The 19,606-nt window shown below is 40.3% G+C and overlaps 1 protein-coding gene and 1 long non-coding RNA gene across 17 annotated transcripts in view; one reads left to right on the top strand and one right to left on the bottom strand.

Annotated features, from left to right (window-relative positions):
- The window catches only part of LOC110361685 (uncharacterized), a 58,341-nt gene extending 50,000 nt beyond the window's left edge, over positions 1 to 8,341 (bottom strand). For 4 of the 9 annotated variants that reach the window (XR_010470582.1, XR_010470583.1, XR_010470586.1 and 1 more), the window contains exon 1: positions 600 to 8,341. This is a non-coding gene — a long non-coding RNA (uncharacterized LOC110361685). The remainder of the gene's footprint in view (positions 1 to 599) is intronic. The other 5 variants (XR_010470584.1, XR_010470590.1, XR_010470588.1 and 2 more) reach the window with 5 other exon arrangements.
- Positions 8,342 to 8,512: 171 nt separating this feature from the next.
- Positions 8,513 to 19,606, top strand: part of ASPH (aspartate beta-hydroxylase) — a 111,744-nt gene continuing 100,650 nt past the window's right edge. For 2 of the 8 annotated variants that reach the window (XM_065053641.1, XM_065053642.1), the window contains exon 1: positions 8,526 to 8,774. In XM_065053641.1, the coding sequence (XP_064909713.1) occupies positions 8,714 to 8,774 (61 nt within the window). In that variant the 5' untranslated portion in view covers positions 8,526 to 8,713. Of the gene's footprint in view, positions 8,775 to 14,455; positions 14,519 to 19,606 lie in introns of all 8 variants that reach the window. The other 6 variants (XM_065053640.1, XM_065053643.1, XM_065053634.1 and 3 more) reach the window with 6 other exon arrangements.

Raw genomic sequence — 19,606 nt, 5'->3', positions numbered from 1 at the left:
CCTTCAACAGGAGCAATAAAAACACTATTAGAGAATAATAGATACATAAAAGTCTTCTTTTTTTTTCTGGAAATGAAGACGCCTGCTCCACTTACTTTTGCTGTGTCACATCAAGCAAAAGAAGTCATACATTTCTATGTCACAGACTTTATTCTTTTGACTACCAAATATGTACCCCCATCCCCTCACTGAGGGAGGGCAAGATTAATAATATAGTAAGTGTATATATTGCTGCACTGAATGTTCAGTACAGCCAAGTGTTTTCTTAAGTTAGGCTGCACCTAAAGAAGTGTTAGCATGCCAAGCTGCTTCAAATAAATGAAGCAATTGCTCTTTCAATTCGAAGCATTTGGCAAGAAATTGTGTTTTACTTGTAAGTGCAACCAGGTATAAATCTTATCAGTCCAGTACAATTTTTGAAATAGAAATTTCTGAAACTATTACAGGGAAACACACAGAATAATTAAAACAAACAAACAAAGCCACAAAAAAAAATCAAAACACAAACAAAAAAACCAAAAACCTACAGTTTATTTAAACAAATGGTAAAATGAATCACTCTTGAAAGCGTTCTGCTCCAGTAGGAGGGAAAGACTTACCTGTGGGAAATCTGAGCAGAGGTAATGGAAGCACACAGCTGTCAGAAAGTGCTTATTGCAGAACACTTTAAAAAATCCACAACTGAAAAAAAAGAAGTATTCAAATACACTATTTACAGCCATGCACTAAGAGCTAACCAGATGGAAAACATGCAGTTCATTATCTACCTCAAAGGAGTCATGAAATACAGTGAGTTTTAGGCTGATTTTTAAAAGCGGAAAAGGGAAGACTTGGAGAACTACAAGCCAGTCAGTCTCATCTCTGTGCCCAGCAAGACCACGGAGCAGATCCTCCTGGAAACTATGCTAGGGCATACAGAAAATAAGGAAGTGAATGGTGACAGCCAACCTTGCTTTGCCAAAGGCAAATCATACTTGAAAAACTTGGTTGCCTTCTATGATGACATCACAGCATGGGTGGATAGGGGAAGAGCAACTGATGTCATCTACCTGGACTTGTGCAAAGCATTTGATACTGCCCCACATGACATCCTTGTCCTAAATTGGAGAGACATTGATTTGACAGATGGACCAGTCATTGGATAAGGAACTCACTGGACAATCACACTCAGAGTTGTGGTCAACAGCTCCATGTCCAAGTGGAGACCAGCGACAAGAGGCATTCCTCAGGGATCAGTATTGAGACCCGTGCTGTTTAACATCTTTGCCGACAACATGGACAATGGGATTGATTACACAAGCCCTCAGCAAATTTGCTGATGACACCAAGCTGTGCGGTGCAGTCGACAAGCTGAAGGGAAGGGATGCCATGCAAAGGGACCTTGACAGGCTTGAGAGGTGGCCCCATATGAAACTCATGGAGTTCAGCAAGGCCAAGTGCAAGGTCCTGCACGTGGGTTGGAGCACTCCTAAGCATGGCAGGGGGAGCTGGAACTAGATGATCAATAATGTCCTTTCCGATCTAACCCATTCTATGATTCTAGGAACTCCACTCAGGCCTGTCCATGTCCTACTCACATCATCAGGCTCCAAGGATCAATGAAAAAAACACAGCACATTTCAACTCTGAAATTCACTTGCAAATGAATAAAGGGTAGTGAACATGCCAAGATCCTATGATTAAGTTACATTTCTCCAACTGCTAAATGTATCACAGAAAGTGAAATAGACTTAGAGAGAAATGGAACTAAAGTTTGCTTCATGAAAACAGCAACCTTAAGTTATACTATTTCACCTTGTAAAATGAAGGGGCTGGTGAGGGTCCTGGAAATGCTAGCACTGGCTGATACACGCAAAAATTGGTCTCTATAGTAAGAAGTCACATCTCTCTTTGTGTGTGTGTCTGTGTGTTCATCCTTGGCAGAAGTGGCCTCCAGAAAAAGTTGGGGAAAAAGTCTCAGGAGGTGTGCAAGCTCATGTTGCAGGATATGCCCCCAGAACAACTTGCAAACTCACGGGTATAAGTAAGTTCTGGCTATCTGATCAGTTCTGATTTACCAAAATTTCTAATTTTGAAGAGAATACTACTCATCTTATTTGCTGCCTTGCCCCTATACTACAGTCGAACTGAAACTGGCTGCAAGGGATCCCTGAGCAAGTGCTCTGTACTGCAAACACCATGTACAAGGAAAGCTCTAGCAATTACAGTTGCTGGGGTGTTGATGTTCTTTTTTTTTTTTTAACAATACAAGCTATTGTTTACCAGTTTCCTGCAGGTGCTTTCAGTTTTTCAATTATTTTGCATACAGCTAGATGAAGCTTCTCTATTTTATTTCTAGAATGACTGAATATGTAAAAGCCTCTGAAGGCTGCAGTACATTTCATATGTTAAACAAACGTGAGAGGTATTTATTTATAACTGAAGATACAAAGTTCATTAGAGAGGACTTAGTCTAATTTGCCAACAGGATGACTAATCAGCAAGCATGTGCTGGCCAGCCATGCCAGAACACACCAGCCTCACCACTCTGCATTAACCAGACAGTACACGTGATCTGAACATCCCATGGGGTTGATCACAATACTCAGTGGAAAATGGGAGAGTGTTGAAGCAGACGTGAGAGAGACTTTTGGGAGACAAAGGAAATAAATCTCCAGGAATTCAGGCATCATGTATTCTGCTACTCCTTGGACAACTTTTCTAATGTGGAAAATTCACAAAAATATTATATTAGAAAGCGTGAAGGTTAAATAAGGCTTGCTTACATATGGCATTCACAGTAAGCAGCTACGAGTGGTGGCTGAATTGATAAGAATATTCCAGGCTGATTCTGGAAAGCTGCTAAGTCACTCACAGTAAAGGACAACCTATTAAGTAAATTGCTATTTCTGTACATATCTGCAAAGTTAAGAATATCCCAATTCATGATCAACACAGGTTTTTCTTTTTCAAACAAACAAAACTCTAGAACTTCTGATCAACATTTTTTGCAATTCAGATAGCTCATTTAATATCACTACTTTTTCTGCAGCCTGTACATCAGCTTTACCAAATACAATTGTAGGCTAGAGACCATTTTGATGCTTTTCCTCCTTTTGCTAAAAAATTTTAATCTTTGGAAAAGAGCACGCAGCACAATGGCAGAAAAGTACTTTCTCCTTCTTATTTTTCTTACTAACTTCAGGAGCAGGTATGATGGCACATGCTGGGTATGGCTAAGCCTTATGCTCTTGCTGCCACTCTAATGAAGATTTTATTTTTATCCAAGAAAACTGAAATAATACTGACCTTGGTTTGTTTTAGTCTTTATCTGTAGCCCACTTGTGTTTTGCACTATTTGAGCTTCATCAGTTGCTCTCAATACATCTGGAGAGTATGACTTCCAGTTTTAAGATCTTTCAAGGCTAGTTTCTCATTGTTCTTCCAAGAATGCACATTACAAGTAACTGTTACAGGTGCACAGAGAAATGTTTGCTTTTTACTTCTGTGCCTCTCTTGCTGCAGGAGACTAATCTACATATTCCTGTGCTGGTGCATAGTGACATGACGAAAGGCCTCACTTAAATTCCAGATAATCTTCACAGTTTATGCAAAATCTAATCACCAGATGCAAAATCTTGCTCTGAAACGTTTGCTACATTCTCAGCTGTAATTACACTCATAGGGATCAATTTAGCCAAATCAGACCTGGCAAAATCTGCAGTAAGACCTGCAGCATCCAAGCAATGCTGTAACAAATTCCAGACTACTGGGCCATACTACAGATCCAAAGGCCAAATGCTATTTGAGTTACTCATTGGGGAGGTCGATACAAATCAACTGAGAGCAAGAACAAGCTTCTGACCTGGACTTTATAACAGATAGCCTACATTTTACCTCTGCAATTCTAAACCAAACTTCAATGTTAGCTTTACCTGAACTAGACATGAGTCACCTGGCTCAAGTTCTTTTTGTCCCTTATATTCCAGATAATCACATCCTTCTGAATGCCTCTCCAACAAACAGCTGCTTTCCATTTGTCACTATCACCTAGTGTTTAGAAAATGTTCTAAGTTCACACAAGAATGCACAAATCTAGCAACAGGTGTCTACTGCCATAAAAGTATTGTTAAAATAAATAAATAGAGAGAAAGAATTCCTCTTTAAGAGTAACCAACTCAAATATACTTTGCTGCAGATTCAACTAGCTGTAAGTGGAACACCACCACAGTCGATGTGGTTGTTTAGGTTTGGATAACTGAGACACTCTTTACCTTCTCTTTTCTCCCTCTTTCCCCAAAACATCCAATTTGTTTTTCCTTAAGTGGTTAGTGAATTTTGTGTGACAAAAGCAAATAGCTGGATGTTGATTCTCTGTGCTGCCCGTAACCCCCTTAGAAAGCAGAAAGCTGATCAGCAGTTCAAGTGTCAACTTGACAATCCAGAAAACAAACAGCAAAACCTTCTCATCACCCTCTTTGCCCTAAATTCACCCCGGCACATTTTTGAACACAAAGTCTGCTGGTGGAAACATCTTTTCCGACTGGCTAGCAAGGTGCTTAATTCACTCACCATGCCTGAAATATAATCTGGACAATCAAAAACCTTAAAATTCCTAATGCAAATGTTTTCTATTGAAAATCTTCAGATTATCTCAGAGAGATTTTAAGATATTATTTTCTAACATATCCTGATAATTCCCTACCTCTTCTCATTGCAATATATTAAGTAACAAAAATACATTCTCCAACTGGAGGAGAAAAGAACTTTCCCTTAATAATGAACTAAAACTCACTTATTTATGAGAAATGTACATAATCTAATGGACAGCTGTAATTCAGTTAGAACAATGAACATATGAATAACAAAGCTCAGAAACACCAACAGAATAAAGTTGAGCCCATTAAGCCTTCAGTTATTCTTCATACTTTTTTCATACGAGCAATATCAGGGCCTATTAGCAGCAGGGAAGACGACTTTATGACAAATTCAGATTAAAAAAACTGTGCATGGAAATAAATTTGTCAATAGAACACACAGCTTAAACTCAGAAAACTATAGCACTGAATTTGGCACAGGTGAGAGGGGATTTAAAATGGTTTATTCAGCTATGATATAGGAAGTGAAAAATATAGGTCTATATTAATGGTTGCTTTAAGTAGGTGTCACTCATTCTTTCATATTAATAATGCCTCTTTTACTCAGCATCTCTTCTCCCTGCTACAGATAGGTCATACGTTTACAGTTATTTTAGAAATTAGGAGTCTAGAGACTGTATCCTCTTCTTCTGTAATTGTTTCACTGCTGGTTTTGCTTATCACCTTGGACGTGTTTCTTGCTGTCAAATGAGTCACTGTGCTACTGAATGAATCAGGCCAGCGCAATAGCTGTGACTGCATTAAAGCAAAGGTATTTATGGAAACAAAATGCACAGTAAAAACATGCATTTATTTTCCAAGCAGGGCTCATTAATCGGTGGCATTCTTTTAATACAATGATTTATGATATGCAGCATAATTTACATTTCGTTTAGCTATAGTCTAAACAAGCAGACAGAATAGTTTGGAGTGGGGGCAAACGTGACTCTTGCCAAGAAGGAGGATTTTTATTTTCTGTTTTAAATAAGCCTGATCCAAGTGGAAAGACTCTGACTGACTGCTGTGGGCTCTGTCTCATACCTCTTGCTTCTATTGTGCAATTTCTGGTTATTATTCCCTTTGTTTTTTTCTGGATTTACTTCTTTTCCTTGGCCTTACAAACTTGCTCCTTTCTCATTGTTGGATTTTTTCTGCCCTGTTTCTTTCCCTCCTATAAACAAAAAATATTATATTTATCTTCTTGTGGATTACTGTATATCCTTGCAATGTACCAAACATTTAGCTCTAAAACAACTGAGTAGATTAAAAAATGGTAAGCCATTCCCATGTACATTCACCTACCCACATTGTTTGCATTTCTGTCCGTTATTTTTGCCCAAATGACATTTTAAAAATTTCCTTCAATTTTCATCACATTTCAGATCAGAAGGGATCGTCATATCACTTGCTGCAACAGTCGCCCTGACAAACTTAAATCAAATTAAGATTCACTGTCACTAGAGTAAGTCATACCAAGCTGACCCAAGCTTCTATGGCACAACATGGATCACACAGCATGTACCTGAATTGTCTTTAGGTGATCTCAGTAGGAAAACCAGGCCTATTGCTTTATGCTAAGTTTATCTGAAAAGCTGCTTAGTCCAAAATAACATATGATGATCAGATTGTAAGTACATGATCAGAGATATCAGGCAGGAACATAAGAAAAAGATTAATCACTAGAAGACAATGGCCCCTCTTATCTAATATTCTTCAGTTTGGATTTATCTGTGGACTGGGAGGAAATGGTGTCTCTGATGCTACAGGAGATCAACAGAAACCTCTGAATAACAAGATCATGCAGAAGGCTAGTGATCAGTGCAAAGATACAACACTGCTGTGAGCATTTGTACCTCTGTGTGTATATTTTAATCTTGCAAGAGAGCCTTCTTGGATGGAAGAGCATACAAGCAGGTACTACATATACCAAACATGAAATGCTGGCATCTGTGTGCCAATGCAAATAGAAGGAATTTTACAGTACATTTACAGTAAAAAATCTTGTTCACAGTAAATAATTATCAATATCCTTCTAAGTATCACTGCTCACCCAGTTCCTTCAATTTTACTACCTCTTTTCTTAAGCAAACTGCCACTTCCCATAGTATAGCTTCAGGAAACTGTATCACACATTATCCACAAAACGCTGTTGTCTTACCTGATAGTAATTATTACTTGCAAGAATATAGTCACGCAGGCAGTTATTTTCTTCTAATTATTATATTTGCAGTAATGCTCATTACAGATTATACTCTTTTTCTTGCTTTCTTTAGGGCAATTTGTTCCTTACATGGTACATTCAAATTTGCTGAAATGTTAATAATTCACCCAGTAAGCTTTTCTGTGATAAATTGCATGTGGTCTTGAGCGTGTCTGCACATCCCTAGCAGCTTTTGAACTTGTTTGGCAGTTTCAACCTCACTAGAAAAAGGGAGAACATCTCAAAAATATTAAGTACTTATACATTGTGTGAAAATAATACTTTGGTAGAGTGGCATAACCAAGTGAAAAGTTCAGATACTCAGCTGTATCAGATACCAATTACTTAACATGAGAGACACCAAGAAATAGGCTTCATTAGTTTTGATGTTCACAAAACTGGTTGCTTTTATTGCTACTAGTTCAAGTACCCACACTGCCATCCTATTACTTGACTAAGCACTTAATCAGTAATTAATGCTCTTCAGTAAATTATTATTTCCAGCTAGCTTCATTGTATTACTTGGTTGAAAACACAGTGCCAACCTTTGTTGGGTGAAAAGCCTTCTCTCTCCATACATCCATTTGTAAAGGCTCTAATTTCCAAAATCGTTCATTTTGACCTGAAACATCGTATTTATAGTCAGAACTCAAAGCTGGGTTTTGCTTTTTCGTTTCAGAGGTTTACCGTTATGCCAAAAAGCTACTTAAGTCTCAATCCACATCATTGAGCAACAAGAACCATCCTGAATTCCTGTGAAAAAGAGGCTTATTTCATCACAAGCTATTTTAAGTATCCTTAAGGCCTCAAAACTTGAGAATTCATCTGTCCATGTAATCTACTTCAAACTCTTTCACCGTGTTGCTTGAGAAGGCGTTCTCTGAAAGGCAAAATGAGCTATTTCTGATAATTTGTGCATTTAATTGGATGAGTCCAAAATAACATATGATGATCAGATTTTTAAGCACATGATCACGTTTCGACACTGTGGAGGAAGGCCTGAGCGACAGGACAGGATGCTTTAGGCAGAGTCTCCGTGGAAATAACCAAGCCCGGCTCAGGCAGCGTTCCTTTCCCGAGCTTTCCGCCCCAGCACGGTGAGGGCGGCAGGGAGACCCCTGACCCGCGGGGCGCCCCGGCCTCGCCCACCAGATCACCGGCAGCTCCTCCGCGGCTGCCGAGTCGGACGTTGCCAGGTCACGGGGTGCGGACGGGACGGTGGCCCAGCCGGCCTGGGCACACGGACACCCCAGCACCTGCCCCGCTTCCCGCTCTCCTCTTCCTCACCGAGCTGGAAGAACCCCGGAGCCACACAACCCCCCGCGGGCAGCCGCCGCCTTGCCCACCTCCGTTCCCCTTTCTCCCGCTCAGGGCCCGCGCCCGTTCCCCTGTGGACAGGGGAAGAAAGGGGGCGGGTCTCTCGGCCGCCGCGGAGGGGCCGCCGAGGCCCGCTACGACACGTCCCCTCAGCGCCGCTGTCACCGCCCCCTCCCGGCGCGCGCGCCCGCCCTGCCCGTCCGCGCGGCCAAACCCTCGCGAGAAGCCGCCGCTCGCTCCCGCGTTGCCACGTTCAAAGGCGCCGGCGGCGGGGAGCGCCTCGGACACGCGCGCCCGGCCAGCCGCCGCCCCGCCCTCCTCGCCCCGCCGCCAATCGGAGCCGAGAAGCGCCCCGCCTCGTTCCCGCGAGCGCTCCGCGATTGGCTGGCCAGCGGGCAGGCGGGACGGGCCGTGGTGCGCTCGGTGCTGCGCTGCCGTGGCCGCAGGGCGCTCCCGCACGCGGGGCTCAGGTGGTGGTGACTGACTCGCCGCTGCAGCCCCGCCGGCCCGGCCCGCCCCGCCCCCCCACCCCGTCGCGCGCAGCCGCCGCCCCTGCCCCTCGCTGCTGACAGGACGTGCCATGGCCTCACGCAAGAGCTCCAGAGGCGCCGGCAGCAGCCCCAGCCCTGGCTCCAAGAGAGGTGAGTGGCGCCGCTGCGGGAGCGGGAATGAGGCCGCATCTCTGAGGGGAAGGGGCGGGGGTTCCCGCGGCCCCGTGAGGGGCAGCCCGGCGGGACGGAGCGGGGCGTTCGCCGGGCCCCCGGAGTTGGGAGAGTGGCGGGGGCTGATGCCGCCCTGCACCGCGGCGGGGGAGTCCCCGGGCGAGGCGAGCGGGTGCTGCGCCTTCCCCTCCGCCCGCGCCTCCCGGCGGGCTGAGGTGCCGCCTCCCCCGCCCGCCCCCTCCCCTGCTGCTGGCCCTCGGCGCCGCGGGAGCTGGGGGGACAGGGGGAGGTGGCCGAGGTCTGCCCCTCGCATTTCCGTCGCTCTCCGCCCTTCTCGGGAGTTAACGTGGAGGAGAAACTTGAGTGACCAGGCCTGGGCGGTGGGGACGCCCCTCGAAAGCTCCCCAAAAAGGTTGGGGTGAGCGGTCATCTGCCCTGGGTGGGTTTCGACATCTGCGGTTGTCCGGGAAAGTGCGCTCGGAACTTTTGCTCCAGAAGCCGAGGGTAGAATCGGGATGCCCGATATCTGATGCGAGCAGAGTCATTGTTATTCTTGTGTTTGAACTTGGGTGTTGGAATATCTCCTTAGGCTGACCCGTTTAATAACACTGGTCTAAAGTTTTAAATTTGCAGTAGATATAGCATCTAATCTGATGGTTTCTCTAAGTATAGAAGCAAGGAGGAATAACATTTGAAAAATGCAAGCAGAAGGTTTTTTGAGATGGCTATCCCTACACCTCTCCCCTGCAATAAAGAACACCTTACCAAATGTAACTCATCATAAGCTACTATCTGCAGACAGTTTAGGTAGGGAAGCTTTATGTGCAGTAGCATTTTTCAGCATAGCAGAGCATGCTTGAAAGAGGAAAAGAAGTATACTTCTGGAGTCACTATGCACACTGCATTAAAGAAAGGAAGTACTTTTATCAGAGCTTGAACGTTTCCTTGTGGTAAAATATTTGGTTTTGAGCTTGACATGCAGTGAGCTCCAGTGATGACATGTGGTAACGACACTGAAAAAATATCTGTTTTTTCTCTTTGAGTATAGCAATAATATAGAGAATAGTGTTAAAGGATCAACCGTGTAGGATTAATTTGCCTATCACATGATGAATTAAGAGAAAAAGATTTCAAGTATTCTAAGGCATAAAAGAATTTAGAGGTGATATCACAGTGTTAATAGAAGTAGGCGTTTTTGTTTGTTTGGTTGGTTGGTTGGTTTAGAATCAGAGAATGGTTTGGGTTAGAAGGTATCTTAAAGATAACCTAGTTCCAATGTCCCTGCCATTGGCAGAGACACTTGCTACTGGACCAGGTTGCTCAAAGTTGCATCGAACCTGGCCTTAAACACTTCCAAGGATGGGGCATCCACAACTTCCCTGGGCAGTATTTTCCAGTGCCTCACCACTCTCCTAGTGAAGAATTTATTCCTTATACCTAATCTAAATCTACCCTATTTCATTTTAAAGTCCTTATCCCTTGTCCTGTTGCTACATGCCCTTCTAAAAAGTCCCTCACCAGCTTTCTTGTAGGCCACTTCAGCTACTGGAAAGCTGCTATAAAGTCTCTTCAGAGCCTTCTCTTCTCCAGGATGAATAACCCCAACTCTCTCATCCTGTCCTCGTAGGAGAGGTGTTCCAGCCCTCTGATCATTTTTGTGGCCTCCTCTGGACCTGCTCTAGCAGGTCCGTGTCCTTCTTATGTTGGAAGCCCTGGAGCTGAATGAAGTGGGGTCTCACAAGAGCAGAGAAGAGGGGCAGAGTCACATCCCTTGACCTGCTGGTCAAGCTTCTTTTGATGCAGCCCAAGATACGCTTGGCTTTCTGGGTTGTGGGCACACAGTGCTGGGTTGTGTTTAACTTCTTATCAATGCCCCTGAGTCCTCCTAGGGCTGCTCTCAGTTCATTCTCTGGCCAGCCTGTATTTGTGCTTGGGATTGCCCTGACCTACATGCAAGACCTTGCACTTGGCCTTGTTTAACTCCATGAGGTTCACATGGGGCCACCTTTAAAGCCTGTCAAGCTCTCTGTGGATGGCATCACTTCCCTCCAGCTTGTTGACCACACCACACAGCTTGGTGTCATTGGCAAACTTGCTGAGGGTGCACTCCATCCCACTGTCCATGTTGCCAATGAAGATGTTAAAAGAGCACAGGTCCCAATGCTGACCCCTGATTGATGCCACTCATCACTGGTCTCCACTTGGACATTAAGCCATTGACTGCAACTCTCGAGTGTGACTGTCCAGCCGATTCCATACCAACAGAGTGGTCTGTCCATCAAACTACCTTTTTTTTTTTTTCAAATCTTTGTTTTTCAATTGTCGGCCCATGCTGTATAGCAAGGGTGTCAAACTCAGTTTCAGTGGGGGCCACATCAGCCTCGCGGTTGCCTTACATTTGGCCCTTTGAAGGCAACTGTGAGGCTGATGTGGCCCCCAGTGAAACTGAGTTTGACACCCCTGCTGTAGAGTCTGTTGTACTCCCTTTGCTTGGACTGGAGGTGCTCTGGCCATCATGCAGTATTAAGCATGATGAATAAAGATTTTTAATGATAAAGCATTAAGAACACGACTCTTTGGTATAATTTCAAAACTGAGCATGGTTCTGTTAATATTTTAAATATGACTTAAAAGGTTCGTCACCATTTGAAAAGTAAATTTATCAGGAAACGAAATCTCCAAGTAAAATAATATTCCACACGTTTTTATTTTCAGTCTAAGTAAAATTTTATCTCTTTGTATTAAAAGATACCTGGTTTGTGTAATTGCACTGGGGACTCTTTATTTACTGTTATCTATTATGGGATGATGCAGTATGAGTAATGTGTTAGGAACTCCCCTAAGATGTCACCTCTTAAACTTAGGCCAATGTTTTGTTAGTTTTGACAACTCCTAGTTAGAATCCCTTGGACAACCATAGAAACTACAGCATGCAGCTGATGCTGTTTTCATAGTTGCAGCTGTAGAAAGAGGTTATTACTCCTGTGCAAATGAAGGAACAGCTAGAGGAGCAGAGTCCTCACAGCAGCCAGTAAGCCTTCCACGGTTGAGAGAAGAGAAAATGAGATCGGGAGATAATTTTGAAATGGCTAGTAATTGAGACTGTGAAGTATGGAAACCTCAAGTCTGAGGCAGTTCTCAGTAATATTGTAGTAGTCACTTTCACAGTGGTTCGTGGGAGAGGATGTGGCTTCTTGCCAAGGCATTGCTCATAGCTCTGAAACCACTGAAGTTGACAGTACATCTAAAATCTGTGTACTGAAAGACAGTGCCTGCATCTCAATGTAGTAATTTGCTTTTAGGTTTCCCCATCAGAAAATATTGACAGTAATCTTACAAATAAATCAAGTCTGAAATAGTTCTTAATGTAGTGGGTGTTTTCAGATTCATTGGAATGTCAGAGGTGGAACTAAATATTTTTTAGAAATAGATCTCTCCCTTTTACTTTCAAAAGTCATACTAGAAGCTTTCAAATCAGTGCTAATGAAAAAAAAAAATGTATTTAAGCTTTGTACTGCTACTGATGGATACTTCTTTGAAAGTGCTATTTACAGAATTGTATGAATATGGCAGTGATTTTATTTGGAGAACAGAAGTGAAAAACGGGTCAAAATTTGACAGTTTGGGGATACTTAGTAAAATGTGTTTGTTGTTATCTTACTGGAAAGTTTGGCTTCTTGTCTCTGGCCTACAGAATCCATTGTAAAATCTGTGACCTCTCAAATGGAAGAAAATTAATTTTAAACAGCTAGATGAAGTAATACATACTTGCTGGAATATTACTGAAAGCTTCATTAGATGAGGGACTGTTTTGGTGCAGGAACAAATGTGTGTCACCTGGTCATGAATTAACTCCCTCAAATTCCATGAGATGGGAAATTTGCAAATGTCTTGGGCATTAGCAGGAGCAGGTGTTTGTAGATAAGCCTTCCAGTGAGAGTGAGGATCAGCAGCCCAGCTACTTATGAAATACAGATGGCTGAAAAGATATGAATTACTTTGTAAGATATGTTTACGTGTAGAAGTAAGGGTACTGATGGTAAGGTATCTATCATTACGTTGCTGTGTGGATGTCTTTTGTCTTATAGTATGTAAGCAAGTACTTAAACATAATTCTCACTGATCATATAGTTGTGCAATAATTGCTTCTGTTTTCTTTGTATTTCTGTCTTCAAGTGGGAAAGTAGTTCTCCAGTAAAGATAGGCAGTAAACAAAAAACACATTTCCAACACAAGGCATTGTCTGTATTTACAGAGAACTGTATTTTATATATACAGTGTGTATATATATATATATATATATATATATATATAAATCCTAACTCTGCTAGTTCTGAGGCTGAATTTTTGTTGCACAGATTGAAGTCAAAGAACTCCACTGTTGCTTTGATAAGTTTTCTTTAATCTCTATTTTAATGTTTGAGATTATTTTCTGACTACCCTTACTTTTCTCTGAAAGATCCCACAAACTGTTTCATTTAACTTTTTCCTGTTTTAATTGTGTAGTTCCCTTGTATATCCTAATGCAAATGTATTGCCAAGCTCTCAACTCTTTTTACTCATCTTTTGGACCTTCTAAGCTCCTCTGTTATAATCCTTTAATTTCTGTTTTTTCATCGGTACATTTTCTCCTTAAGAATTGTGTAGCACTGGGAGATTCTGCTCCCCACTTCTGGAGGTGCCGCTACTTGATAAAGACATGAAAGAAAGTTCTCCTGCCCCTTTTGACCCAGTGTGGGCTGAAGTCTTGGGCCTGCTCTGTGTTGCATAATGTATCTTACCTGCACACAGAAGTCATTGTGGGCTAAAAGATGGAATTCACAGTGCTTCAAATATGGAGGAGCTTTGCACTTGACATCTGCAAGATGTCAGCATTCATACACTTCCTCAGCATTTTGTTAAGTGTTTAAATGGTATGTAAGAGAGGTAATCTTTTCAAAAGCCTTTTCAGGTAGAGCTTATTTAAAAGGTTAGGTGGTAAACGTGAAGTATCACTAATAATCTCAGGGAGACAGAAAGTTGGAGTATATTTTCTCAGATTTTGGCAGTTACTCTGAGAATGCACATGAAAATTCCCCATCAGAGGTGGTGGCAAGTCTAGGTTCAGACTCCAGGGCTGTGTACTGTATTGGGGGATTAAGGAGTTAAATCGTTCTACAGTACAATGCTGTAGGTTTGCAGTCAGCTTAGTCCAGTCTGAGGTTGCTCCAGAGTCTTCCTCTTTTCAATGCCCCTTCCTTGCACCTGAATCAGTAGCTGTGCAGGTGCTGGGTGAACCATGCCAGGGAACTGATAAGCCAAAAGCTGATCCATTTTTCCCCAGACCGGCTCAGTGCACAGTTTTATGGAAAGTCATCTGGGTAAAAGGGAGGAGAAAGTGAATGGTTTGGTTGGGTATGCTAAGGTAATGGCAGGATATTTAAGGGCTTCAGTAGAGACAACAACATTCACTAGTGGTAAAAGGCATCTGTGTTAAGATTATTTCTAGTTACAGAATGCATAAAGAAGTGAGATTGCTGTTTCTTCAAACAGAAAACCCCTTTACTGATCACCTGTACGAAAAGAAAAAATGTTCATTTTCAGCTGGACCTTTCTGAATCACTTTGAAACATGTAAAAGGTCTTCCCGTCCTAACTCTTACATTGAATTCTTCGTTGTAGAGAACTTGAGCGGTGAAGTTGATTTACCCCAAGTGGTTCTTTCCTGATGAAGATCGCAAACTGGTAATCTATGTGTTAGCCTGCAGCAAGGTTTTCCTAACTGCATCCTACGGGCTAGCTCTTTGCATGGAAGTGTTTTGAGCTATGCTTTGAAGTGGAAATCGTAACTCTGTGTCTTTAAACACACTGTAAATTAAGTATGCAGATAAGCATATACTGACTTGAACAGGCTGTAATATGTGTGGTTTAGCTTTGTTGGAACTTTTAAAATTAAACAAATGTTAGTCTCCTTAATATGGAGTTGTATTATTACTATGCATGTACTTAGCCAATGTAACAAATGCTAACAAGTTATTTGTCTGAAGACTTTCTTTATACAATATTTAATAGCTAGGGCTTCTATAACTCTCAAGTAGTTATTTTTTTGTTCTACAATTTTATTTCCTGAGGTAATGTTTGAATGATAATTGACAATTAATGACTAATGTAACATATCTCACTTTCTTTTTACACGAGCGTGTTTTAAGTTTGGGTTTTTTTTAGTATTAAAGAAAGTGCAACTATTTCTTGCTGTAGTAACTGGAAGACACGGCTATATCTTCTGTAGCAAAAAAGTTGTGAAACGAGCAATACTTTCTTAACTGAGTTCTCCTGACAACATATTTTTAAACCTTTTTATAGGACTGTAGGTATAAGACAACTAAAATATCTTTTGAACTCTGTAGAAGTTACAGATGAAGAGCACTTCTATGAACTAACACCTAATTAAATTGGCTTAGTATCAGGCTTGAAACTTTGATAAGTTTTAGGCATTAAATAAAGGATTTTTAAAAGTTCTTTTTTCCATGAGTAGAAATTCTTGTATAGCAAAGTTGTAGGTACTTGCCTGGCAACTGGCAACTTCTATTTGAAACTCCTTCAAACCATAAGAAAAAATGAAAAAACTGAAACTGCATAATCAGTTTTCTTTCTTTTGTGGCTTAATTAGGACTTGTTGCTGAAACAAATTGATGTGACCCACATTACAGGATAGGAAAATGGAACAAGGAAAAAATACCCTAAAATTAATGCCAGCATGCTATACACAGAGTTGAAGATTTCAGCCTTATGTAACAGAAACTTTTTTTAAAGGTCACCAGCAGAATTTGCATGTTCTGGGCCTAAGTATTTCTTGTATTTCCTTTGCACATTTACCTTTCCTGAACTCTGCTCTGACCTAAATACAACCAAATATTTAATTAACCTAGTAATTATGTAGGACTACTGGCTGCATAAAATCAAATACAAGATAGGTAGATTGTATAATTTTAAATCTTCTTATTTCCAAGTGTTCTGTGGGAGAGAGCTGGTTAACCAAAACAGCAGCTATTAAAAATCTAAGTCATCTGCACAGATAAAATAGAAATTGATTTTTCTCTCCTCATCAGTTGTATAACTGATACATAAATGTTGATCCTGGAGCAGGAGACAAACTAAAATTTCTTTACAAGCTTGTAGTCTTAACCTTGAATTTCTTGGCTTGATGTTTATGTCAAGTAAGTTTACAAGTGGCAAGTTTTACATTCAGTTTTGGACATTATTCTAGTTTGTGTTACACATAAAACCAAAACTTGACAAAATTGACTGAAGTGTTTGGGAAAAGAAGCAGGTGCAGATTCAGGATGTTCTCGTACTAACATATATCCCTCTATTCATTTTTACCTCTTCTGACTTCAGCAGTTGTGCTTAGATTAACAATTTTCCTCTGGAGTTCTGTTGACAGCAGCAGCTCTTAGGATGGCAAACATCTGGTCTCTCCAAACCTCACTGAAAAGTGCGGAGTGAGCACTGCAAGTTAAATTCACTGCTGTGCTGGATAAAGTGCCTTTGACAAGTCTTAGAAAACTGTGCAACCTGCTAGGACAGAATTTCTTATTATGTTTATTTTTGTCTTTAATTTGTGACTGCTTTTCTCTTAGAGATAAAAACTTCTGTTTCTTAAAAAAAAAAAAGCCAAACGCTGTTATGATGTTTCTTTTGTAAGTAGATTTCTTCTGAATTAATTTTCTCATTTCTGTTGTGCTGGTATGTCTTACAAAAATCATTTAAATGGAAGGCAATCAGGATTTGTTCACTATTCATAAATGTAGTCAGAATAAATGTAACTACATAAGAATAAAAACTTAAAAAAACCGTTGGGAGTGAGGCTTGACATCAGCCAAATGATAGTCTTGTTTTGTGTTGGAATTTTTTCTGAAGAATAATTAATTCTCACTTCTTAGCAACAAATCACCTTAGCTTGCAACTAAAAAAAATCTTCTAAATATTGTGTTGCTTCCTTGTGAACCAGAATGTTTCTTTGTCTTCAGAGTATTTTGAACTGTAACAGCTTATGTTCAGAAATATGCTGACTTCTTAAAAGTATTGACCATCTCTCTTTATAAACTGAATATGAAAAAGGAAAAAACCTGGATCTCTTTTACTTGAAGCATATTTTCAGACAATATGATTGCGGACCTGCTCTTGTGTGGAACAGGACTGGAAAGAGTGGTTTCTTACTTCTGTACAATACTTTGGTAATTGGAACTGTCACTCAGGATAGGGGAGAAAAAATTAATTTCATTTTCTTGAAAAAGTTTGGTAAACTTCGAGTATTGCAGCTGCTCTTTACGGAGTATACTTGAATGGGAGTGAGAGTGTATATTTTACATTCTTGTTGAAACTGTTCCAATGCAATGTGAAACAGAGATTCAGCCTGCTGAGAAAGAGTGTGACGAAAGGCCAGTTATGTCCAGTGTCCCCTTTCCTACATAGAAAAGGGGAAAAACTGGGTTTTAGTCTCTGTTCTGCAGAGCTCCACTTTTACAAGTTTCTGCTCTGATTAGTTAAGATTTGATTGTGCACAAATGAACAGCTTCATCTTGAAGGACTTAAATACTTTGTTCTTACACCCTTGGGTATCCTTAAAAATGTGTTTTAGACCTCTGAAGAAACTCAGTGTCCCCGCTGCAGAGAGAACTGAATTTCTGATCTTTCACATCCTGAGTAAGTGTTGAGTTCCAGGAGATGGTTCAATGAAACTCTTCATCCAGTGAAGGGAGGAGCTTCCATTCACTTGGGAAGTTACAGTGTGCTTGTGAGCCTATAGTTTTGGGTTTTTTTTAAAATAGTTCACTATGCATATATTTTTTAATTATTATATTTTTCTCCAGTTGGCCATCCTCAGCATATTTGTGATCAGCCTGCTTAGTTGTTGAATTCTGAATTTGACTTTGCTCTTGTTTTCAATATTTATGTTGTGCTTTGATTGTTTGTATAGTAGGATGCTTTACTATGAGAACTCTTGTAGGGATTGAAAATTAAGGACCTTAAAAGTTTATACGAGCTTTGATTTTATACGGAATATGGAAAAATTCCTCAAACACTAGAGTAAAAAAATGGGAAGTGGCAGCAGGAGACTGAAAATTGCCTTCCATTTGGCTAATTTATTGTTTCAACTTTAGGGTCTATTCTTGGTGTTTTCTTTGAATTTATAGCTCTTTCTTTTCCATCCATTCCTCTGTTCATAACCAGTAAGTTTCTGATTTTGTTTATTAAAGTCCTTTCCTAATACGTACAGCTATCTTGTAACCATGTAGACTAAATTATATGAGGTGCAGAGCAGGAATCTAGCTTTTAGTAAGAACAATAATAGAAAAGACACTTTTTTTTTCTATTTTTGCTGAAGATAATGAAAGGAAGAATCAATTTAGCATTACAAAGAATTTATATTGAATTTATTAAAAGAAACCTCTAACATTTAGATCTTATTTCTGAAGACCCTGCTGCCGTGACTGTAAAACAAACAAATTTCTGGGTAGGGATATTTTTGAAAATTTAACATTGGAATATTTTACATGTGATAAGTATTTTAGTAAAAATCTCCCATCTGTAAAGGAAGCAGAGAGAAAATAGTGACCCTTTCTCCCTTACAAAATGAAGTACAGTTTATGAAAGGACATCAGAAGCTTAAGTGTATTATTTCACCTTTGGTACACTGAGTGAAAATTAAAGATGAAAATCGATTTTACTTCAGGATAGCACTTGCAATCGTTGTGGTGTGTGGTCTTCTTAGAAGGGAACAGTTCAACACACATGCTTATTGAGTCTAGATTTAAAAAATACAGATAATACAAGTATATGTGTATGCATGTATATATATACACCCAGATGTGACCTCTCCCACTGTAGTGAGTGGAAAAAAACTGGCTCATATTTATTAATAGGGTGGGGGAAAATAGTGTCAACAGAGAATGCTGTAAACTTCCTTTGATATGTATTTTATCCAAAAAACCTGTTACTGACCACCCCGCAAAAAACCTTTCTGTCAAAACTGTTTAAAAAAAATAACTGCAGTTTTATTACTGAGAATGTCCTGCCACACTTGTTTTATCATTAATCATACTGGAAAAGATCGTTCAGCAAAAATGTCAAGCAGTAACAGACCATGTTCATACAAGAGAGGTTGTTTTCTGTCTTTGCACAGCTACTAGTTCAGCTTTATTCATGGCAGGATGGTTCTATTGTAACTTATTTTTTTTTCTCACATATCTGTTTTATATCACTCTACATTTTGCTTTTAAAACAAGCTTGTTCTGAAGTCTCCCTATGATCTAGCTGATCGGTAACTTTTATTTCTGAAATCCTATTTTTAGATATTTCTCTGATCAGTGCTTTGTTGTTTTTTCTTTTACTATGTTTTTCTAATTTCTGGTAACTGTTAACTTGTGTGCACCCTTCTTTTCATGTGATAATCCGTAATTGCTTCCATATTACTTCATAATGTACCTTTGAGAGAAATAATTGTATGCATTATAGCAGCTTAGCTTGATGCTTTGAAACCTACTTTTATTTTTGTGTTCGGAATTGATTTTTTTTTTTTTTCCTCTAATCTTCTTTGCTTGCACTTCTGTAGTGATATACAGGTGGAATTCTTACTGCTAGTCTGGATCTGCTTTTCCAAAATTAACTAAAATAGCATGGAGCGCATAGTTGTAGCAAAACTAACTTTAAGATGATTTTCAAATTTGAAACAGTTATACAACTCAGTTGAATAATCCTAATTTTGAACATTAGTGAAGCAATTTGAGTTTCTTCAAATAAGAACCATCAGAGAAGCCAGTAATCACAGCA

The sequence above is a fragment of the Columba livia genome, chromosome 2, assembly GCF_036013475.1.
Source record: "Columba livia isolate bColLiv1 breed racing homer chromosome 2, bColLiv1.pat.W.v2, whole genome shotgun sequence".
NCBI classification, from domain to species: Eukaryota; Metazoa; Chordata; class Aves; order Columbiformes; family Columbidae; genus Columba; species Columba livia.
Note: the sequence above shows the minus strand (reverse complement) of the source record. Positions and strands in the feature narration are given on the sequence as shown.